The sequence below is a fragment of the Chaetodon trifascialis genome, chromosome 1 (assembly GCF_039877785.1).
Source record: "Chaetodon trifascialis isolate fChaTrf1 chromosome 1, fChaTrf1.hap1, whole genome shotgun sequence".
NCBI classification, from domain to species: domain Eukaryota; kingdom Metazoa; phylum Chordata; class Actinopteri; order Chaetodontiformes; family Chaetodontidae; genus Chaetodon; species Chaetodon trifascialis.
Genome location: NC_092056.1, coordinates 28,707,736 through 28,727,102, shown reverse-complemented (window position 1 = coordinate 28,727,102; position 19,367 = coordinate 28,707,736). Strand labels below are relative to the sequence as shown.

General features: G+C 43.2%; 1 protein-coding gene across 4 annotated transcripts in view; it reads left to right on the top strand.

Annotated features, from left to right (window-relative positions):
* The window catches only part of dpy19l3 (dpy-19 like C-mannosyltransferase 3), a 57,539-nt gene that overhangs the window by 23,956 nt on the left and 14,216 nt on the right, over nucleotides 1-19,367 (top strand). For 3 of the 4 annotated variants that reach the window (XM_070959931.1, XM_070959948.1, XM_070959940.1), the window contains 5 exons: nucleotides 642-800; nucleotides 2,763-2,894; nucleotides 6,992-7,103; nucleotides 9,472-9,528; nucleotides 9,876-9,958. In XM_070959931.1, the coding sequence (XP_070816032.1) occupies nucleotides 642-800; nucleotides 2,763-2,894; nucleotides 6,992-7,103; nucleotides 9,472-9,528; nucleotides 9,876-9,958 (543 nt within the window). The remainder of the gene's footprint in view (nucleotides 1-641; nucleotides 801-2,762; nucleotides 2,895-6,991; nucleotides 7,104-9,471; nucleotides 9,529-9,875; nucleotides 9,959-19,367) is intronic. The other variant, XM_070959955.1, reaches the window with a different exon arrangement.

Here is a 19,367-nt window from a genome sequence, read left to right as displayed (position 1 = left end):
TATCAACGTGGCAGTGTTGCCAGTGTAATGCGCAAAATGTATGCTCGAGATATAAAAGCTACACAAGTTTACGCTGTTCATTCCTGCCGTATTGAGATAATAAATGAAGTTTATTTTGAAAGCATTTGCTGTATAATAATACACTCTCTCTCTTTTCCTGTCAGCTTGACCTTAAGATACTGAAGGAGACATGGAGATACCTTGTTTTCTTTAGTTTAGTCATTTATTGTTTCTTTGTCAAAGAAACATACAAGTAATAATGTGCAAAATGTTCACACACTCACATAAATATGCATTTTTGGAACAGTTTAAGAAGCTTTGTCGTTGCTGTTTCCAGTTTGTGTGTAGAAGCTGGAAGAGCTGGGCTCTGTTATTCTTTGTACAGGGAAACTAACTTAATTTAACGTGATCTTAACTTGATTGTGGATGACAGGACAAAACCTGTATTTTCTCTCTCCTCATGTTGCCTTTATTTTAAAATAAAAGCCCTCTATTAATCAAGATCTGCCAAATCTTAAGCTTCAACAACAACATTTTTCATTTTTAACTGCTAACAAGTTTGTCATCTTTCTCATGTTCTGTTCATCCCTGTCTTCACCTCCACCCTCTGTCTCTTCATTAATTTAACTCCCCTCCTGTAGGGACTTTGATGCCAATCTGTATCTGTGTGAGGAGGCCTTTGGCCTGCTGCCCCTTGACACACTGGAGCGGCTGTCTGGGACCCTGCTGCTGTACCCCTACATCCTCACACTGCTGCTGCTCGGCGGCATGCTGGCAGTGGCTGCACTGCAGAACATGAGGTGGGTGATGATGGGTCAGGAAATGAGTGAGGGAACATGGGAGGGGGAGATGTGCGGCTTTTGAAATTCCTTGCTATCACATGAAAAGAAGCATTTGGCAGCTCTGTGTTGGAGGAAGTACATGGTGATGGAGCTATAATACTGCAATGAATCAGACAGTTGAAAGTATGATTTCCATGTTTTCTCTTACTCTTACATCCATTCTATTGATGTTTATTATCAGTGGCAGTTGAGTGACCTCCTCCATCTGTCCCACTGAAAGCTAAAGCTAAGCTAAGCTTAGTCTGAAGTTTGTCCGTGTGTGCATTTACAATCCCTACAGAAAGAACCATTTTGATTTTTTTGGTGACTTTTCTTTCATAGCACAAAATTCAGGCCACACATTAGCTGCCTCTTTGATCAGTTATGTCTGTGACTATGTTCTGTAAGTGGTCTGTCAGTGTTGACTGATAGTAACAGCTAACCAGGGAGATTATGTGGCCTCTGTGGAAGTCTGCACTGTACTGATGGCTCGCTTAATGTTCCTGTTTTTACAGATATGAACCACAATTGGAGACATTTCAAAGTCAGACTACTTTTAGCGCCTTTCAGCTTGTTGTTTTGCTTTTCAAGGCACTTGCAGCTTTACTCCTTTGAGTTTAGGGTCTTACCCCATCAGTGTAGTTTCCAGGCACAGCTGGCAACTGCTTTTAGTGAAAAAGTTCTGATAATTAAACGCTGAACACCACCTGACTCAGCACCACATAGCAGACAGATAAAGATAGCTACTAGTTGGTGGAGCATTTGGCAGCTAAAGAGCCAGATTTCCCCCCCAGGAGCTGGAGGAGAGCAGAAAAAAAGCAACTGCATGCTGACAACTTCATCATATCCGCTCAAAAGGTGGTAATATGTCAGTGTTGTGTTTACAGCTTGTTTGTGCTACTCACATTTTCAACAGTTCAAATGATTATGTAAATACTGCTTCCCTCATCCAGTGAAGGTGGAGGTGAGCGACACTTTTTGCCATCTGCAATCTGCCTAAACATGTTTGTTCACATGTGAAACGTAGAAGGAAGCACAAAAAATGAAAACGTCGCTTTCAAGAATCAATTAAGAAAATTGAATAACATGGTCTTAGTAAGTATTTAATCCATATGTAACTAACTCTTTCAATTTCAGAAGTGACTAATTGTGCAGCACAATGGTAGCTCAGGCTAGCACCTTGCATCAGCCAGTATTTAGTATATAATCCTCAGACGTGGCAGGGAGGAACAATTGTGTTCCAATTAGGGAAAGTTGGTCAAAGGAGATAGTGAAGTGTAAATGAATGGAGTTTCAGCTCAGAAGGCATCAGGACAGCTACCAGGAGGCAGAACCTCGGTGGCTGTCACTGTCGCTTTGCCTCTGCCCCACATCACTGCAGATTTAGTAACAGCATTGTTGCTTCATGCTCTGGAAAACAGAATATTCCACCAGCTGCCTCTCAAAGCTTCATTTGCCTGTGGTGCAAGGTGAGGGGCTGCATTGAAGTAATCACATTAGCATATCAACTCGCCCTCTGCTGTTGGAACGCTGGAATACTAACCTCATAGAACAAAGGGCTATTTGCCAATTCTGGAATTAATTTAATCCAGTTTAGCCCACCTCACGTAGAAAGAAGAGCCAGATTGGATTTGTATTCAAATGGAGGCCAGTGTCCATCTCGTTCGGCGCAGGAGGCCGAATCGTGGCAGTGACATCATTGCCTTCGGGCCTCTCTGTGTGCCGACTCCTGCAGACAGGAACGGTCGTGGGTGTGCATTATTGCGTGTCAACTTGCTCACAAACAACTAATGAAATCTGAATAGCATCTACCGAAATCTGAATAATCTGAATAATATCAATTCCACCCGCCTACCCTTCTGCCTCTCTTTTCAAGCGACTGCCTGTAATGTTTTATGTATGTCTGTTGTCTTTTGTCTTGCTGCCTTTTGTATTCCTCAGCAGACCTAAAGGAGGGTCAGCTGAGGAGAGGAAAGGAGCCAGAGAGGCACGAGTGGTGGCTTTTCGTCCAGATGTGGCCTATAACGTGCTGCATACGCTCTTCTATGGCCTCCTGGCTTTCAGCACTATGAGGTGAGCTCATGCACACACACCTGTCATTGTGGGATCATGTCCACACAGATACCTGGATTCGCACGCATTAACAAGTTGGTTTAATTCCCAGATAAGGAGGCTTCAAGTGTACTCATCCCCTGGATGGCCAGGTTTGTGCATGCCGATGAGCAAATGCTGGAATCCAAGTGCCTCTTAAATGCTTTTCAGCAGATGTCTGAGTGGTCCACAGTAGCCATGATCAGCCCTTCACACCAAGCACCATGCATCCCACAGTCATGACTACTAGTCTGAACGATAGTATACTGTATGGCTGATACCCTGAAATTTCAAAATTGTGCAGTACCGTACTGCAGTACGAGTTGTTTATACTAGACAAGATGACACAAGCACAAAGCTTAGCAGTTGCTAAGCCCCATGCCACTTACTTACTGTTGCTACACGTGTCAAGATTGCAGCGCTAAAGCAGCAGGTAGTGCGCGTGCCTCACAGCAAGAAGGTCGCCGGTTCAATCCCCAGGTCGGACAGGGCCTTTCTGTATGAAGTTTGCATGTTCTTCCTGTGCATGCGTGGGTTCTCTCCGGGCACTCTGGCTTCCTCCCACAGACCATAAACATGCTCATTAGGTTAATTGGTCACTCTGAAATTGTCCTTAGGTGTGAGCGTGAATGGTTGTTTGTTTGTATATGTTGCCCTGCAATCGACTGGCGACCGGTTCAGGGTGTACCCCGCCTCTCGTTGACAGCTTGGATAGGCTCCAGCCCCCCCGCAAACCTGAAAGGGATAGTTGGGCATAGACAATGGATGGATGGATGGATTGCAGCTAGCAGATTTTATTAGCTTGAGCTAACTAGTTGAAAATCAATTGCTCCCCTAGTTGGGAGTTGGGCCCCCTTGCAGAGGACCAAATTTTCAATGTGTCCAGTAAATAATGAAATAAATGCACTTGAAGGACATGTTCTCTTGCTAAAAGACTGAGGCTATAGCTTAGCTTCCCAGACAAAAGGTCAGCATCCTCACCAGCTGATGATCCATGCAAGCATGGTGGAAAAATAGAACATCAGACTTTGTTCTAGCGTAACACTGTTGATCTAGTCGAACGCTGGCTGCTTGGCTTACGATCTGCGTTTTGTTTTCAAACGTTATGTCTCACTTTTAACAGTACAAAAGAAAATACTTCAACTAACAGGTGTATTTGACAAGTGTAACGCTGTCATGGGTAATGTTGGCTGTGGTTTCTGGAATGTTTAGTTCCCCCAGTCCAATAAAGAGCAGGGCAGAGCAAACATTTGCTCATCAGACTAGAGCGTTTTTGGCTTTGGAAAGGCCAGAAATAGACTCCACCCTCCAAGTGCCTCAAATCCAGGATATCTTTTACTACGACACTTATGCGTGCCTCAGTTACAGTCGCTCGGCTATGATTAGACAGTCACTGTGTGATGAGTTGTGATCACGTAACTTCATTCTTTACAACAGTCTGTGGGAATTGTAAGCACCAACAGCGAAGTTGTTATTCATTGAACCAGAGGCTGTTTTTCTTGTTTTTGGGCACAGCCACTGCGTATCTCAGCCAGGCACGCTGCTCTGGGGAGTTTGTCCAAAGGTTTCAACCCACAGCAAATATCTTTATCTGAAGAGATGGAGGATAATGTTGGTGCTTCAGCGATACAAGAAGCATGTTGTTTGTTTGTTTTTTCACCCTCTTTCTTATTTTTTCTTCAGCAGCTTGTAAGATATGGTTCTCTAGATTGTTATACTTTAACTAATTTAGGGAGAACTTCAGAACAGTCGTGTCTGAACGATTGGTAGGCATATTCAGAGAGATAAAACAGCTATGTATGGCCCTTTCTGTTCAACCTGGTGTCTCACTCCTTTACAGCTAGCCCCATTAGCTTTCCCTCCCATGTTCTTCTGTTTTATGTTTCTTCTCTCTGTTTGGTGTCCTGCTGGCACACATAAATGCTGTGGCCTATTTCTGTGGTTGACCTGACTACATCGTCCGTTGGCAGGTTCCCTCTGTGGAGCAGCTCTACCTCTGAGGCTCCAGTGAGAGATGCCAGAGTCTGGCTGTGGGTTGAGAGCCCAGACACCGCTGCTGGCACCTAGGCTTCACCATTGAACAGAAACATCTTTCTTGCAGTCCACTTTCATATCCAGCCACTTCTTCTTAATGTCGGGAATGTTTTGGCCGTCTGTGCTGGCAGCTTTTGCTGCTGCTGTAATACGATGAGTCTTGACAAATTGACTATTATTTTTCACACCAGAACTATGACCACCAAATAGTGGCTGACCGGCCTCAACCTCTGCAACAACTGCCTCCATTTTCCACTCAACGCAGTCTCTGCTTTTTCATGTACAGTCTGCCTTTCTTTGAAAAAGGTTTTACATTTGTTGGCCTGCAGTGCTGCGATTAGTACTACCATACACATTGTGGTATTTTATAATCATCAGGGGATACTTAACATTTTGAGTTACCACCTTACTGACCCCACACAGCGTTGATAGTTGGTTCAGGACAGCAGCACAACAACAAAAAAAAGAGCAGCAAGCCATACTGAGTGGTAGACACAATTGCATTTGCACATTGCCTTCTTCTTAGCTCTGCAGTGTCACACAGCGTCAGTGATGTTCATTGTCAAGTCAGTGTTATTCATGTAGCACATTTAAAAAACAGTGGGAGATGACCGAAGTGCTGCACAAATGGAAGTCGCTTGGAGCTCGTAGTTTTCCTCTTTTCACATCTATGGTCTTAAGCACAACAGCCCTCCAAGACCTGACTCTTAACTTTCACCTGCAGTGGTCAAGTCAAGTCAAGTCACGATTTATTTATAAAGCGCATTTAAAAAACGACCTCAGTCGACCAAAGTGCTGTACAGTAGTAAAATCACAATATATCATAAACACTATAATAAATAAAACAATACAAGGTATAATAAGAAGTCAATCTAAAACAAATTTAGAATAAAAGAAAGTAAAAAAGAGAGAGATAGAGAAGGCCAAGATTGCTTGCCTAGCTGGGAGTGAACTCCAGGGAGAAAAGATATGTTTTTAGGAGTGTTTTAAAGTGTTTAATGGACTGTGCAGCTCTAACATGGAGAGGTAGGCTATTCCACAGCGTAGGTGCCGCCACTGAGAAGGCTCTGTCTCCACGAGTGGAGAGCCTGGACCTAGGTACTGCCAGTACCTAGGTACCAAGTACTATTGGCTGTGAGCATCATCAATAGATTTTCCGGGTTGAGTGCATTTCAAGCTGCAAATACATGCTGCAAACAAAGGCTGCTCTGCTTGACATCCATGACTCATATGGTGAGAGTGTAATTGCCTTTAACTTTAGGATCTTTGTGAGGACTGTCAAGAGTTTACAGTTGGAACCACTGCTTCTTTCCCCTTTATCAAAAGAAGCTTGCAATTACTCTGTCAAAAAGAAAAGGGGAATATTGTCATATCTGGTTTATTCATAGCAGCATGGAGATGCAGGTTTTCAAAGGTTTACGTAAGCAGCTTAATTTGAGTAAGACTTTGAATGCAGTAGAGCCAGTAACTGGGTTACCCTGCCCATGTTAATGTTCCACATTGTGCTGTGCTGGTAACCTGAGTATATGTGATGGGCGGGATTTGAAATGGCATGTGATAAACAATTAACATGTGTAGTTCACATGAATCTTGAATGATGTCATATTTTCCCCTTTTATATCATTTTCTGGTTTGACCTGAGGGTGGAGCGTCACTGTCAGACAGCTCCTTTGCATTAAAAACGTATTGAGATTTATTTCTGTGTGGCTGCATGTCTTTATGCCTCCCCCTCTCCCCCTCTCCCTCTCTGCTCCATCTCAGCACCTGTCAACAGTTTCTCAGCTCATTTTATTCTCTCACTCGTCTCTCTGCTGTTCACTCCTCTCAGTTGAATCTTTTTCTCATTTGTTTTGAGCTCTTAACTCTAGTGCTTTGGATCTATAATAATGCTGTGTTTTCGGCACTTAAGTTTACCACACTGGAACCATTTTACTAAGTTGTCTGCTGAACTAAAGACGAATTGATTGCTTTGAGTCTTTTTTGGCATCTTGAAAAGTATTTTCAACATTGCTTGATATTGCCTCTCTCTCCCACTCTCTATCCAGGATGAAGTACATATGGACTGGCCATATGTGTGCGGTCGCAGCCTATGGTGTGTGTGGGAGGGAGCTGTGGACTCTGCTTCTCAACACCCTCCGCTGCAACAGTAGAGTTCTGGTACGAGCTCACACCAGCTGCACTTCCAGCTCGAAACATGTGCTACACTGTCTTCTTTGTGTTGCTTTGGTGTGAAAAGTGGTACTTTGAAAACTTTGCTCACTCTACAGGATATGAGCAGTTTCATTCATCAGGTGAAGAATGCACAAGAATCAACACCCGGCTGCAGTCCCTCCTGAACATTTAGCCTCTTTTAGCTCATTGTTTTGGGTCCTTTTTCCCATAAAGACAGTGCTAATGCTAATGTGACTCAGTGTCTGCTAGATCTGTTGTACCCAAATGACAAAAAAAGTCATTTCAGCTTGAAAAGCGTTGATTGATATCTTGGGCTGGTCTATCTGGTTTATTCACAGCAACATGGAGATGAAGGTTTTCAAAGGTTTGCCCAAAAATAGCTGAATCTGAATAAGACTTTAAATGCAGTAGAGCCAGTCGCTGGGTTACTCTGTCCATAGGCTCAGCTTTTCAAACACACAGTCTGAGTTCCAGTATCAGTGCTTTTTTCAGTACCTTCATGTCTGGAAAAGAAACATTAATCAATACCTCAGAAGCACCTTTCATACAACAAATGCAGCTCAAGGTGCTTCACAAGCTGCCAATCACACGCACTAAGTGCTTCACAGAAAAAAGACAGAATGAGTATAAAAACAGGGCTAAAAAATCATGTCAAATAGGATGGAGAATAAAGCCCACTTGATAACAGCAGTACAAATAAGATAAGAATAAGAATGAAAATAATCTATGAAAGAAAAAACCCCCGAATGCCATCCATCCGTCCATTTTCTATGCCGCTTATCCCTTTCGGGGTCGCGGAGGGGCTGGAGCCTATCTCGGCTGTCAACGGGCGAGAGGCGGGGTACACCCTGGACCGGTCGCCAGCCGATCGCAGGGCACAAACACACAACCATTCACACTCACACTCACACCTAGGGGCAATTTAGAGTCACCAATCAATCTAATGAGCATGTTTTTGGTCTGTGGGAGGAAGCCGGAGTACCCAGAGAGAACCCACGCATGCACGGGAAGAACATGCAAACTTCACACAGAAAGGCCCGACCCGGGAATCGAACCTGCGACCTTCTTGCTGTGAGGCACGTGCACTACCTGCTGCACCACCGTGCAGCCCCAACCCCTGAATGATAACAGCTAAATATATTTTTTACAAATAATAGACAAATAACAAAATAAAGTTAAAAATGGAGAACATAGAATTCAGTAAATCAAGTAAAATACAACAATTTAAAGAAAAAAAGTCCAGCAGTGCATAAGAAAGCACAAAAGTTTCAGGTCTGTTTCAGGAGGTCATGGCTAGGTAAAGATTGGAGTGAAGAGACACGTTTTAAGCTTTCTTTAAAAATATATATTAATATCCCCTATTTTCTTTCGCCCGTTGCTGAAATAAACCAGCAGCAGAGGATCACAGTGTTCTTGAAGGCAAATAGTGAACAAAGGATATAGTGACGTAGCTTTGTCCTCGTCCATTAGAGGCTTTGTATATGAGGAGGAGGACCTTCAAATCAATTCTAAATGTTACAGGAAGCCAGTGCACAGCAGATAAAACTGGACTAATGTGCTCTGTCCTCTTGGTTCAGGTCATAGCTGAGCTGCAGACTTTAAAACAAGTCTGGTTTTTTGTTTTTTGGGAGGGCAGTAGGTACTCGAGTAATCGAGTTGCCTTGAAATAATGGCATGAATGTGTTTTTCGGCAATGATTTTTAAATGGTCAGAATTTTCTAAGGTGGAAAAATGTTTTTATCATCTTCACGATGAGGGACGCGAAGCTTAGATCTGAATCTAGGATAACACCAAGACTGGTAACCTCAGATTTTATCTAGGGAGTTAATTTCCCCAGATTATTAAACAGCATTTCTCTCTTTGTTTCAGGCTTTCAGTTTTGTTCACAGTCAGTACTGATGCTGGTCTGATCTCAGAAAGTACAGAAGTTTGATACATGATGTCCAGTCTCCAATGATACTGATCTCTAACTTTGACAGCACATTGTGAGAAGCTCTTGAATGATGTCATATTTTCCCCTTTTATATCATTTTCTGGTTTGACCTGAGGGTGGAGCGTCACTGCCTGATGTCCAGTGCCGTTTGAATCCACAGCCTCCACTCTGGACTGGAGATACCATTGCAAAAGAGGCCACTAGGTGTCAGTGTGGTCATAACATGGCAACAGCATGAATTAGATAAGAAATCATACTTGTGAGCAGTGCTGCTCTGTCTGCCGGTTATCTCTGTGTTATCTCGTTCTCTGCTTGTCTTCATTTTTAGGTATATCTCTATCTGACTCTCACTGTCTCGGCCTCTGATGCGATTACATTCTTTCATTTTATTATAACCCTTTTCTTTCTCTCATTTTGCAGTTAAGGCTTGTCAGATATGCAGCTCCACTGGCCGTGATTGGCTGCCTGTATTACAAGGTATGCCATTTTCTCCGTGGTTTATGTTCACCACCGTATTAATGGTCTCATTACGGATCCAAGCCAGCTTCTACAAACTGTGTACAGCAACACGAAAAAAGGGAAAATGCCTGAAATGGATGTTGCGGAAAAAAATGATAACAAGCAATTGGATCATAACAGGGTACCAAAATGATTGCTTCCCTTTTATTTATGCTGGAGTCAAAATGGCTGTCATATACAGTGTCACACTCAGTGCAGTAATGAGATGTTATTTAGGATCTTTCATATGTTTGATAGTCTGCTTTACAGCCTTAATGAACACTCACAGTGTTTCCTGCCACTTGTCTCTGTCTGTTTCCCTCTAGTTCTGGCCTAAGCTAATGGAGGAGTTATCAGAGCTGAGGGAGTTTTATGATCCAGACACTGTGGAGCTCATGACCTGGATTAGGTACACACATACACACTCACTAATCCAGAGCTCACATCAGATCGAAGCAAATCTGATTATCTTACTTCTGCACATCAAGTTTCACTTCGCTTGTTGTCCTTTATTAGTCTGCTTGTGTGCGTGCGTGTTTGCCGGAGAGTCAAACTGATGAGTGATGACAGCCAATGGGTCTCCATGAATAAGACTTGGGGGTGCTGGAAAGGACCCAGCTGTTGGCAGAAGTCTAACCGACCTCGCGAGTCTCTGTGGCTGGGCTTCTGATCGAGAGCGTCACCATGACGGGATCAGAGATGGAGCTGTGATTTGGAATGGCTCTGTGCTGCTGCTGCTGCTCTGTGTGTTTTTGTGTTTGCACATCTGTGTGTGTCTGTCATTTTCTGATGCATCGGACTTCCTGTTGGCTTCTACATAGCATACCATGTAACCGTGCAACCGTGATGTCTGGCGCAGGACACATCACATCAGCTTTTCTTCTTACTTTTGTCATAAGCGTGGTGAAGTGAGTTAAAAGTGAGTGTGTGGCGGATCTGAATGGGTCAGTGGATGTCAGCCAAGCTGGTTTTACAACCCTGAAGTTGAAAATTAAGTATAGTGCATCAATCACTGACGCGTATGAAAGGGCGATCAGTTCTGTGAACAGGTTGGATTGTTAGCATCAGTGAAAAGAAGGAGCTGCAGTGATGGAGGAGGATTCCATGATTTCAGATTTCAGTGAGTGTGTGTTCCATGCTTTTGTGTTAATTAATTTTACATACTTATACACACCATCTGTATGTGCCGTATTTGATTCTAGCCTGCTGAAAGCTGAGCTAACAGCTGATACAAATGGTACTATTTTAAACTTAAGGCAATATTTTAAAGACTCTATTTCTCCCAAAATGGTGTCCCAGTTTTCTTCCTGTTATTCTTGTCAGGATTGAAAATCTGTTAAAAAAACAAGGAGAGGAGGGAGAAGGAGATGGAGAGCGAGACAGAGGAGGGGAGGCTGGGATTTTGAATATATTTGTGTGTGTGTGACATGGGTTCCCTTCCCTCCGGAGCTAATCCCATTAGGCTCTGAGGATTAGGGGCTGCCTAGAGTTACCTTGGTTGGGGCTGAGAGCAGGGCGGAGCACTAAGCTTCTTGCTGCTGCGCTAATTACATTCCAGATGAAAGTGTTAAGATGGGGAAGGGGGTTCATCTTACGCTGTATTCTCTAGCTGACTGAGGCCAAGGCTGTTTAGTTTTATATGGAAAGATCATGGGAGACTCTCATACTGTGGCATAATGAGGGCCAGAACAGCGATAGATACATGCGTTTAGAAGAGAGTATATTTCTGGACCGGCTACCTTATTTATGTAAAGCTGGCAGGGACTCATTGTGGTAATTCTAGCTGCAGGGGCTGTGCTTCATGTATGAATCATGTAAGACCGATAAAGGTTGCAAAATTTTCAGAAAAGGATTTAATGTGGCCCGTTACTGAAATCAGAAGTAAAATGCAAAGGGGGGGGGGGGGGGGGGGGTCTCTTTTGACTTTCCAGTCAGACTTTGGATCAAGCCGAGGAATGGGCAGGAATGTTTAAAAGATGAATTTAGAGATTTGATGAGGATTCGATTAGAGGAAAGAAGGCCCTCACAAGAGCTAATGATACATGTCCAAGGCCCCCATGAATATCGACATGCATGTGTTAAAACAGGTTGATGAGGGGATTAACATGATTCCCAGGGCAATCATTCATGACCCTGGACTTCATGGATATGAAGAACTGAAGTGTAGGTTGACACGGTAGCACTTGGTGGAGGTTCATCTTTTCACAACCATTTCACTTGCTTCCACTTGATAACAGCAGCAGTTTCCTCAGCTGAGCTGTGGGCTGATACTCGGTTTAAATGGACAGTCAATAAATCAATAGCCGTTCCTGGCTGTTGCACGGCCTCCATCTCTGAGTTATAGTTGTGAGTGTGCCATTTTTAAAGTCACCAGTGTGGCTTGTGTCTAACCCATGTGTTCTGCCTCTCTTCTTCTTCCTCTATCTGTGTCTTCATCTTGTTCACATTCAGATTTACATGCTCACGCTGCAAAAGCAGCATGGTGTCAATCACTGAAGACCCGTAAAAAATAAAGAAGAGATGATTAGCAATAGATTAGCAATATCTTCACTGCTCTGCTCTCTGACATATGAACTCTGTGCTGTGCATAAAGAGGGCCATGCGCAGCATAGAGAGGAGCAGCTTAAGCTCAGGCACACGTTTAATATAAACCGTTGCCTCTCAGACTATCAGGGCTCACAGATAACCACAGTCCATACTTAGTACTGTCACTGCACTCCACACTGCAGCGCACTGCAGGCTGGAGCGGGGAACAAAGCTTGCATGTCACATTTCACAGTAGAGATGAGAGTCTGGAGCGGGTTGTTTTGCACCTTGAATGTTGCAGCTGGGAAGTTCCAAATGGAGAGTATTTGTAAGGTTCTTGTCTTTGTGTTTACCTCGTCTTTGGCACAGGAAATTTGACTGCATGAGCCAAAAATATAGCAGCCACAGTCAGTCAGTTTCTGCTCCCTTCTGCTCGCTCACTTGTTTCTCCCAGCAAACAGCACTCATCATACATATTTCACCAAATATAGAGGTCATCTGATAATACCAGCCTTGCATGAATCCTCCTCTCAGTGGTCTGAGCTTGTATTTTTTGTTTTAAAAGATTCCTTGTTTATTCCTACCCTCTGCCTGCCCCCTTTTCTACTGGGTCAAGATATACAGTCTGTGGTTGAGAATTATGAAGGCTGCAGTGAAAATTATTAATGAGAGCTTTGACAGCAGTTTTACAACTCAGCATGGAGACTCATTCAGAGAAGCAGCATGCTCAAATGAAAAAGTCAGCAGATTTGACTTTGTTTATCCCACAAGTCCTCCCTCTTAAACAAGAAAATTGGTTAGGCCAGATCTGCTAGTTACCAGCCAGGGTGGTTAGGTTTAGGCAAGCAATAGCACTTGATTAACACAGCCTGTTTGGTTCATCTTATATTTTTCTTGTTGCGCTGCACGTCCTTTTTTTTCCTGTGTAAGTACATTGATTGAGTGCAGTGTTTAAACCGGAGTCGCACTCCTTGTATGTGCACACAAACGTGGCCAGTGAAGCAGATTCTGACTCTGATTTTGAGCATTTTCAGCTAACATTAGCTAACCAGCTGAGGCTAAGTTCCATCCATCCATTGTCCATGCCCGACTATCCCTTTCGGGGGTTGCGGTCATTGGGCGAGAGGTGGGGTACACCCTGGACTGGTTGCCAGCTGATTGCAGGGCAACATACACATACACAACCAACCATTCACGTTCACACTCACACCTAAGGACAATTTAGAGTCACCAGTGAACCTAATGAGCATGTTTTTGGTCTGTGGGAGGAAGCCGGAGTGCCACGCATGCACGGGAAGAACATGCAAACTTCACACAGACCCGACCATCGAACTGGCGACCTTCTTGCTGTGAGGCACGCGCACTACCTGCTGCTCCACCGTGCTGCCCGAGGCTAAGTTTCCTCCTCAAATTATAGCAGCCAGTGCTGGAGATGTTGATCGTGTGTGTGCTGAGCACTGCTGTCGCAACACTGCATGAATTCTTCAACGGTAGCTGAAGCATTTTAGCTGGCCTCCGTTTGGGAATTTTGGCCACAAACAATGTTGAAGTGCTTGTTTAGATGACCCATGCTGTCATTCTTCTGGTGTGGGCAGTCTCCATTGTCTGGGTAAAGGTTAAGCTTCTAACTCACATGAACTCCCCAGATAGTTCAGTGCAGTGCAGACAGGGCTCTCTGCTCTCTCTCCCTCTCAGTCTCGTTATGTGGATCTGTCTCATTTTCTCCATCTGTCTGTGTAATTAAAACAAATTACCTTATCCATTCTCAGGAAAGGCGCCACTATTCAATCAGTCATTCAGTAAAAATTAATTTTTCGGCCCCCTCTGTTAAACCATATCTTCGCCATTTTTTGACATCGACTGCTGCTGCTTTCTCTGCCTTGCTCTCTCACTCCCGTAATTGTCTTCCTGTCATCCTGCTACATGTCGTGATTTAAATTAGTATTTTAAATTAGCAGCATTCCTCATCCTAAAATGGGGAAAGTGCAGCTCTGCCTGTGATCTTGTGTGTGTGTGTGTGTGTGTGTGTGTGTGTGTGTGTGTGTGTGTGTGTGTGTGTGTGTGTGTGTGTGTGTGTGTGTGTGTGTGTGTGTGTGTGTGTGTGTGTGTGTGTGTGTGTGTGTGTGTGTGCGCACCTGTCTTTCTCTGCATTCTAACCAATCCAAAGGCAGGAGAGATGGAGAGGAGAGGACAGATGTCCTCAAATGAATTAAACACCTCTCAGTCAGAAGTGAGCGTGACTCTTTTGCTTTCTCAATCCATCATTATTTCTACTCAACACCACGTAATTGGAGTTAACTTCCACTTAATTCTGGGAATTATGTGAGGTTGCCAAACACGGTGTACTAATAGAGAGGGTGTGCTGATGTCACATGTTTTACCTGAGAACACCAGCTGAAAGTGCATGTGCAGCGTGGAGAGTAGAAGCCTGTTCATATTGTGTGTTAGATATCCTGAGCCTGATAAGAGTGATGTGCGTTTTAATAGAGATCTGATCTGATTGTCTGTGAAGATGTTTGCAAAATATTTTACCTTTTCATATGGCTTCTCTTCCCTTTAGTCGTCAGCGGTCTGTAGAACTGAATTCAGAAAGATCTCAGGCACGCACCCACCTCATCAGATAGAATAAGCTAAACAGTTGTGTGGGGGCTGACCATGGCAGGGCTTTATGTTAAATGTGAATTAGTTGTGTGTCTGTGTCAAAACAAGTTGTGAAGAAGGCATAGAGTAGTTTTAGTCCTTTTGTGTCTGCAGGTGATAAGTTAATCTTTTCTGAAGGCAAATGCCGGCATGACTTTTAAAAGATCCTTTGCAGCTGTTATCGCACGTAGACATAGCAGCATCAGAATGGAGGCAGTCAGCAGTGTTCAACAGTACGTACGCGATATGTGGATTTTTTTTACAATTTTCTTTGCAGGGACAGGCTGAGACGTTTTCCTTTGGATTGTTTGTATGTTTTTTAAAGAGTACGTATTATGCTCATATTTTTTACTTCAGGGGTCTGCTGGAAAATGTTTACATGCTTTAATGAAAAACACATTATTTTTCTCATATTTTCCACTGCACCTCTATTCACCCTCTGTCTGAACTCTTCATTTTAGCATGTGTATCTTTCAGGCCCACTTTCCCACAAACCTGAACCCAAACAAAAGCCCCTTTTGAGTCCCTGTCACACGTCTTAAGCTTCCGGAACGTTGCCATGCTATCTAAGATAGCACGCTGGGTTAGCATTATGCTGCCGTTGTTTGGTTCAGTGTCAAAAAGCAGCGTCGCTGCAATGCCGGGTCTGCACACTATTGCAGGATGTCTGTTTAAAAGGGCTCTAGGTGGCGATGTTTCTAGTCCTCCACATCTGCTCTGCTGCCGTCTTTGCAGCCAGGGAATCACTTTAATTTAGTTTAGCTGCACTTGAGTAATACTGCGAATATTGCCACTACAACTGCTAAACCAAAAAACACAGTCTGTGCTAAGAATGTGGTCTCAAATCAGGGAGAAATGAACAGCATCTGCAAACAAGATTACAGCTTTCCCTGATGTTTTCCTCAGTAAACGCTGCTATTTATATATGTATGTCACGTAGTTTTAGCCCAGTATTTATGCTCCACTCTCTAAACTATAAACATACACTCTGCTTCACGCTTGCCTTCACAGGTATATCTGAGACGTGACCTGTAGAAGTAGAAAGCAGTTGTTGTGAAGAGACACAGAAGTTATATGTTAGCGATGATGTTAGCACAAAACACAAACACAGTATTTCATGTTATAGTAATTACCAGGATGTGGGGGTTGGATGGTACAATAGGAAATACTAAATGACATGTGAAACAAAACTAACATGAAGAACAGCTCGGCAGCCTTCTGCGTGCATAAAATCAGTTTTTCCTCTCACCTGTTGAACAGTTCAATCCCATCAAACCTTTGTGAAAGAGGTTTGATGAGTACATTCTTTCGAACCACAGAGCCCTTCAGGTTGACTTGCAGAATTTCCAAATGACAAAAAGCCTCCTTAAAAATAAAGCACTTTTTTGTGGCCAGTGAAATGGAAATATAAACTGGCTATAAATAATGCACAGAGTAGCAAAGCCATTACTTTTTGTAAACAGTCTGGATTGTGTATTCCGTCGGGGTAAAGGCTTTCTTCTGTGGGCTTCTGAAGTTTTGTCAGCTGGTGCTGGAGCTCTCAGGGCAGAAAGTCAGATGTACTGTAAGAGGGAAAAATTACAAGACTGGCTTTAGTTTCCCAAGCTGTAGCTTCTTCTTCTAAAACAAAGAATAAAAAGGTTTTATTAGTGTACACTGATCAGTTTTTAATTACACACACACTGTACTGTACTTTCTCACAGGCCAGATGTTGGGAAAATCGGGCCACATCCAGGTTTTATGAGCTGGAATATGGTGACTTTGGTGTGAGCTGAGGTCATACTAATTACATACAATTTCAATTCATCAGCAGCACTGAGATTGAAGATTGGCTCATATTAGTCCACTCTTATTTTGGATGTAATATTATGGCAGTACAAATTCATTAATGAGGCTGGGCAGAGGATGCTCACACAGAAGCACAAGTCATGATGTTTATTAGTATTTTAACATGGCAGTAAAGTTAGATCAGCAGCAGCACGGCAGAACAAAAACATACCATTTGTCACTTTACAAATGCATGCAGCCAGCCGAACCTCAACCATCGGGAGTGTCATGCTCCCACAGCACCCTTTAATGTTCATTCTGAACTCTGTTTCAGGGCCGTTGTTCCAGATGAACCTGTGATCAGATTATCTGCTGCTGATTACCTGAATGCGTCGGTGGTTGCTTGTCATGGCAGATGTTGCTTACTGTCTTCATTTAATTAAAATTCCAATAAGCTCCCGTTTGGTTCCCTTACACCTTAAATGTGGATGTGAGTGAAATGGTGTCAACAGCACGATCCATTAGCTGCTTTGAAGGGGGGGGCACAGGCTTAAAGCTGGCCTTTTGCAGGGAGAACTTTTACACACCTTCACCTCAGGGTTTGGAAGTTTGATTGTGTTTAGCATGGACATTCAACATCACACTATGTAAATGAGAGTATGTCACTAAAAGCACAACATGTCCCCTTTAAGTTTTGTCTGGTGCATGTTTACCAGCACGCTAATTTTATTTGGCCATTTACAGGCAACAAGCTGTAACCACAGCACTGACATATAGCCTTATGAAGTTGTTAATGTGAGTGTGTAGCACGCAGTTACGTATTGACACATTCAGAAGAGCATATTCCTCGTTTATTATAATACAAGTATTATTCAATATCTGGGATTTTCACACTCCCTGTATCTTCCCACTCAACAACTCAGCTCTCACTTGTGTTTTTCTTTCTTTATGGTTCTCTGTGATGGTGAACAACAGGTGCTTGTTAACACTTATAAATGGAAGTGCGTGAACTTGTAAACCTGAACCATACTGTGCAACGCAGCACCCTGCAGCAGCCCCCCACTCCCATTACTCCAATTAATGCCATTATTTCATTTTTATAATGTCAGTGGGGTTCTTGCCAGTGCCTTCTGGCATTTACATATGAGAATATATTGTAAATGTGGAATTAAATGTAGATCAACTCAGAGGGGATGGAAGCTATTCCCTGGAATGCAGCAAGTGATTAAATTCAAGCGCTCACAGAGTGAGAAGACAAGCAGAAATGGAGATGACCCATTTCTATTGCAGGTCAGAAGGCCAAGACATCAACCCACACATCCACCCGAGAGCGTGTATGAGTGCACACATTCATATCCCATCACAGCATACCCGTGTGCACATCCACATGAGCACATTTCACACATAAAGCTAGTCATTACTGCCACTCACACATACTGTGCACACAGAGCGTGCAGTGTGTACAGCAGCATATGGTCTGTGTAACTGAACTGTGAGCAGGGCATTTATATCTGTCATGGCATTGCAGTGTGTGCGTGCGTGCGTGTGTGTGTGTGTGTGTGTGTGTGTGCCCTGGTAATTTAAATTGGATTATGAAGCTTCCATCTTCCTTCTTTTTCATTGTGTGTGAATTCCAGTTTAACAATTCAAAGGATTTTTGGATGTGATGCTCTGTGGCTAGAATGATTTAAATATGACCACACCCAGTGTAGCACTGCTCAGACACCACAGTGATGTATCGCAGTAAAAGGAGGAATTTTAGCTTTGATTCATTCATCAGCCACTGCGTGACACGCTTCTGTGTTTCCAGCCACAAAAGAGCCTGACTGGTCTCAGATCCATTCAAAATCTGTCTGGAAGCACAAAATCAATATTGTTTGGCTCTGAACAGTTGATGCCAAAAAGAATACATTTTCAGAATCATTGTTGGAAAGGATATTATGGCTTGTACTTTGGCTTGTGACCACATACCTTCCATACCTAATCTAACAGCATTCCCATCAGCCTCAGATGTACTTTGTGTTAAGTGCAATGAGCAGACGTTAGCATGCTAACACGCTGAGCTAAGATGGCAACATGGAAACATTATACCAGTTGCACATAATTATTGTGAGCATGTTAGCATGCTAGTGTAAGCATTTAGCGAATCAGCAACAGGTGGTGTTCATGAAAAAGATGGAGGGAACGAGCAGGACGGTACATTTGGCGAGTTAACGTGTAAAAGTATTGTAAAGGAGACATGGCAACTACCTCTGTAGAATGAGTCACCTCACCTTTTTTTTCTGCCCTATATTCAGTATATATTTAATTAAAGTGCTACATTTGTGACCCTGGCCTGTCTCAGTATCACGTTTGGTCTGCTGCTGACAGTATGAAACCTGAGTCTCCAGTTTTCTTAGCTCATGCGATCAGCTTTGTCAGTCCTCCCTCTGTGCTCTGTGTGTAGGCATGAGTTTAGATTAAAAATGACCCCCAGGTTAATATTACACGTAATAGGCGTGTGTGTTTGTGTGTGTGGATGTGTTTGCATGTAAGACTTGCCCTTGTGCCTGCAGACTTTTCTGTACCAAAGTAACAGCACATCCTATGCCATCTCTATGTGATACAACTTGTCAGGACAAAAAATACTTTTGTATTTGCTGCTGATGCTGGTAGCCGCTGTCCTTGATGACGCATCCCTGAAAGAAACATTTAAACGCCATCAATATGTCCCAATTATTGTGCTAAACACAGAGAGCAGCAGCATGTGGACTGATTAACAAAGAAAATAAAATAAGAAAATAAATCGAAAGAAAATTCAATCATTCTTTGATAGCTGGATGCACCTGTGAATACCCTCCAAACTTTTCCATCTCCTGTGCAAACTGCAGAACATCGTTTTTCTT